Source organism: Octopus bimaculoides, chromosome 25, assembly GCF_001194135.2.
Source record: "Octopus bimaculoides isolate UCB-OBI-ISO-001 chromosome 25, ASM119413v2, whole genome shotgun sequence".
NCBI classification, from domain to species: Eukaryota; Metazoa; Mollusca; class Cephalopoda; order Octopoda; family Octopodidae; genus Octopus; species Octopus bimaculoides.
Genome location: NC_069005.1, coordinates 27248419 through 27253524, shown reverse-complemented (window position 1 = coordinate 27253524; position 5106 = coordinate 27248419). Strand labels below are relative to the sequence as shown.

Here is a 5106-nt window from a genome sequence, read left to right as displayed (position 1 = left end):
TATATATATATATATATATATATATATATATATATATTTATATATATAATACAAATATGTGAGTATATGCATATATACGTACATGTATGTACATACCTACATCTACATGTATATATAGATGCATATCTGGGTACAGGACGTCACAAGAAAACGTGGGTAACATGAATAACAGAACATAAACAGAGCACAGAAAACACACAGGCCACATAGAGAACATTTTCTTCATCAGCTGCCACCATTCTAAAACTGAACGTTTCGAAGAGTTATATATATCACGTAAGTGTGTGTGTGTGTGTGTGTATTTGTGTTTCCTTATCCTGACATCATGTGACAGTTGTAAATAATTGTCACTGTCATTCGTTTCTGGTATTCCGCAAGAACATGTCTCACTACGGGCAAATATTACCTTGGAAATAGGTGAGGGTTGGCACCAGAAAGGACATCTAACTGTAAAAAAATCTGCCTCAATAAATTCTATCTGGCCCATGCAAGCGTGGAAAAATGCATAGTAAATGATGGTGATGATGAGGATGAGGAGAAAGATGAGGAGGAAACAGAAAAGGTGATGAAGAATAAGAAGTGACGAAGAACAAGCTGAAGGTAATTATCACTGTTGTGGTCCTTTAGACAGAAAGAAACCTTTGGAATTAAAATACAATAATAATGTTGTTGGCACTCCGTCGTTTACGACGTCGAGGGTTCCAGTTGATCCGATCAACGGAACAGCCTGCTCGTGAAATTAACGTGCAAGTGGCTGAGCACTCCACAGACACGTGTACCCTTAACATAGTTTTTGGGGATATTCAGCATGACACAGTGTGACAAGGCTGGCCCCTTTGAATTACAGGCACAACAGAAACAGGAAGTAAGAGTGAGAGAAAGTTGTGGTGAAAGAGTACAGCAGGGTTCACCACCATCCCCTGCCGGAGTCTCGTGGAGCTTTTTAGAGGTATTTTCGCTCAATAAACACTCACAATGCCCGGTCTGGGAATCGAAACCGCGATCCTATGACCGCGAATCCGCTGCCCTAACCACTAGGCCAATTGCGCCTCCACAAACAATAATAATAAAAGACTAAAAAATATCAAAGTAAAGATCATACCTTGGTTGATTCTTCAGATTTTTTAGTCTTCAGTTTTAAAATTGAAGACTTTTTATTTGATGAAGGTTCAAATGGTTCGTTTTCTTGGGAACTCAACAACTGCATCATCAATTCATGCATGGAACAGTCCTGCCCCTTTATGTGACCACTGGGGGAACTCTCGGCCTCTGACGAACTCTTGCTTGATTTTGGAAATGTTACCGAAGCAACACTATCTGATGCTTTATTGGAGCCTTTCTTGAGCAGTTCTGATTCAAACAGATTTTTGGAGGCAGATACTGAAGTCTTCAGAAGGTTCTTCACAGAAGATTTTTTTGGCATATCAGTGTGATGTAGAGATGGCTCTTTCTTAACTGTCGGCAATCTGTCTAGAAGATCCTGTACACTCTTCTCTGTTAGTTCTATGTCAGAGCTTTTCTTTTCACCGATTTTTGTTTCAGTAGTGAAACCGGCTGGCTTTTTCTTGTTTAAAGCAAACGGTATTGGCCTTTTAGTTATAGCACTAGCATTACTGCTACCACCACTATTACTACTACTACTACTATTACTAGTAGCAGTAGTAGTGGTAGTAGTTGTAGCAGTATTTGAGGTGTCACTAATAGAATTCATAGTGCCTGTGTTAGTAAATGTATTGCCAGAACCAATTGATATTTTGTTATCACAGTTGTTTAGATAGCTAGTCTTCCAGTCCTTATTTTCAAAAAACTCTGACCCACTTGCATGCCATTCACTGTTTGCAAGTTTATTCTGGGAATTTCCTTCATACTGATTGAGATTCATGTTTAAGGCAACTTCTTCTTTGTCGTGCTTCCATGGATGTTGGTCTCCTAAGCACTGAGGATCAACTTCATTTTGCAACAAGGGTCGACTGTACGGAAGTGGATACCAATTCATCTGGTCAGTTGGTTCATTGCCATATCCATACATTGGGTTTGGTTGACCCCAGATATGGCTGACGTCCATTTTTATGTCATCAGTGTAAAACTGGGGCTTGAACTGTCCGTTGTTTTCTATAGAAAAACCGGAATTATCTATAGGAGGTGGGCAATGTTCTACATCTAAAGGAATTTGATCTTGACGACATTTCATTCTTGGATCTGATCCAGATCTTTGAACTAAGACTTTCTGGGAGATATCAGGAAGAGACGGTTGTGACCCGTATCCTAGGAATAAACTTGCTAGCATTCTACATTGCTCATTTGCTCTACTCTCAGTGTCTTGAGGAAAAACATTCTGAAGCATATGGTCCCTGTCTGATAAGCCTGGACCTAACAGAGGTGGTCGTATTCCTGGAAGCATTCGATTGTTAGGCTCGAGGTTATTTGGGACATTTTTGAAGGGGACTGGATGACGAGGTCCTTTTTTCCAATCATTTTTCTCCTCAGATTTTTTGCTAGGGGGAGGACCTTTAGTTGGATCGTAGATATAAATAGATTTTGAAATCGATCCAGGTACAATAGTATTTGCTTTTCGTTCATAGGTTATCACAGCATAAGGAAGACAGTGTCGAGGGCGAGGTGCAGGCATTCCCTCATCATCATATTCATACAAGTATATCTGAAAGGAATGGTAATCAAGAGTGACATTTATTTTAGAGAAAAGTGAAGGCGCTCAAGATATTAGAGATGAAATTTTTTTTCACAATGTATGGTATTTGCACAAAAAATGAGTTTGTTTGATGTATTTAGTTATTGCATTCCTTTTCACAATGCTGCCACCACTTGCAAGCTCCAAGTCTTCACTAATTTTTCATTAAATGACTAAAATCTTATTCATGGATGTGGACTTTCAGAGTCTCGGACAAGGTTTTTAACTAACAATGATAATGTATGCTTACAAAATCTAATAAACAATAATTCATTTAAACGACTCAGACATTTACAACTAAAAAGGATTAGAATAGTACAGAGACAACTACAGATTACAGCTAAGAGGGAGTTAATTTAATTAGCAGATTTATTAAATATTGTCAATAATTAAATATGATTTCAGTGTTAATTCTCTCATTGTCTATACTTGATACTCCTACCTCTGTCTGTACCCACATTACTGTGACCTTTGGGCAAATAAATGACATGGACACACCAGTTAAAATATCTGCGACTTTTTGTTTTTACAACCATCCTATGGATGGTTCATGCAACAACATGTGAAGAAAGCCAGAAAAATCCACAAACCTGTGAACGTTGCGTTTGAATGATATGAATATCTGAGAGTTGAGGTGGTTGAAGTCCCACATGGCAGTCATAGTTTGGTGTGGGTTCAATACTAGACATCAGTCGTTCATTTACAGGTTTACATTTACCCGTTAATACCTAAAATGTAATAGACAAAAAAACCAACATATAAATACATATGAATAAGTACATAGAATAAGTACTAGGCTTTAAGAAAAAAAAAATCCAGAGATTGATTTGTTCAACTAAAACCCTTCAAGGTGGTGCTCCAGCATGGCTGCAGTCTAATGACTGAAACATGTAATAAAAGTAAAGAATAAAATGTGGAAACTTACATTAAATACAAAAAGTGCAGTTGTTAACTGATTTGAAATGGTTTCAACCATCTGCAAACTGACATCTGCATGTTTGGACAAATACACGCCAGAATTATGATCTCCTGTAAATAGATTTGAATCGAAGTTGTAACAATAATAACAATATCAATAACACACAGAGCATGGTACCAAAAATCCGCCTACCTTCCAGAATGTCAAACATGTTGGACTTGCATGTTGAAAACTATATAAGTTAATGGGAGAATGGGTGTTACACACTAAATCTTTATAGCAGCTTCAGATCCTAAGTTATTGATTTGGGAGAGAAGCTAGGTTCAGCAAGTAACAAATCTTGAAACTGTCTGTCAAGAGACTCCCCAACTCATTTTTCTGTATATCAAAAGCGGACACGAAACTCAGCTTGCGAAGACCTGTTGAGGCAAGCGAAAGCGAAGTGAAATCGTGATGGCACCTGTGCCAGGTGGCACGTGTAAAGACATTCAAGCGAGATCATTGCCAGTGCCACTGGACTAGCTCCTGTGCAGGTGGCACATAAAAGACACCATTTCGAGCGTGGCCGTTGCCAGTACCGCCTGACTGGCCTTCGTGCCGGTGGCACGTAAAAGCACCCACTACACTCTCGGAGTGGTTGGTGTTAGGAAGGGCATCCAGCTGTAGAAACTCTGCCAAATCAGATTGGAGCCTGGTGTAGCCACCTGGTTCAACAATCCTCAGTCAAATCGTCCAACCCATGCTAGCATGGAAAGCGGACGTTAAACGATGATGATGATGATGATGATTTCAGTTCTTCTGATTAATGCTCTGTCATGCTTAAAATATATGTATTGCTTCGTTAATGATGAGCTGTGAAAAGTGCAGATATGCAAATTAGGCTGTTCACTAATGTGCTAGCTTAATTTATAATTGCTATATATATATAACAAATGAAGATTCTATGCCATTTATTGGTGAGAGAAGCTGAGTACGTGTTGTCTGAGGAACAATCACTTTATTAAAACTAAATATCAAAGAACATTATCTAAACTGTGTATCATAACATTTTATCAACCTTAAAGAGATTTGAATGCATAGTCTTGCAAGCAGCATGGCGACCTCAATAGTTCTGGTGGCATGTAAAAAGCACCCAGTATATATGGTAAAGTGGTTGGTATTAGGAAGGGCATCCAGCCATAGAAACTGTGCTAAAGTAGATACTGGAACATGATGGATTCATTGGATTCTAATCCATATTAGCATGGAATGTGGATGTTAAATGATGATGATGATGATGATGATGAAGGCAAAATATGTAATGATATATTTAACTTACCAATGATACTAAATGGCAGGTTATTGGTTGTTAAACCATTTTTGGCTATCTTTGGAACATAGGAAGGGTCTCTGATCGCATAAAATGCTATTTGATCACTAAGCTCACGGTTATGTCGGCCTTCTTCTTTTAATTCAGTACGCTTGCTTCTGTAAAAGTAGAATTAAATTACACTTGAGA

At 38.3% G+C, this 5106-nt stretch overlaps 1 protein-coding gene across 1 annotated transcript in view; it reads right to left on the bottom strand.

Annotated features, from left to right (window-relative positions):
- Nucleotides 1-5106, bottom strand: part of LOC106882218 (uncharacterized) — a 52605-nt gene that overhangs the window by 5177 nt on the left and 42322 nt on the right. Inside the window, exons 4-7 of the mRNA XM_052976635.1 lie at nucleotides 4927-5075; nucleotides 3615-3718; nucleotides 3280-3417; nucleotides 1103-2659 (exon numbers count right to left, since the gene is read on the bottom strand). Of these exons, the coding sequence (XP_052832595.1) occupies nucleotides 1103-2659; nucleotides 3280-3417; nucleotides 3615-3718; nucleotides 4927-5075 (1948 nt within the window). The remainder of the gene's footprint in view (nucleotides 1-1102; nucleotides 2660-3279; nucleotides 3418-3614; nucleotides 3719-4926; nucleotides 5076-5106) is intronic.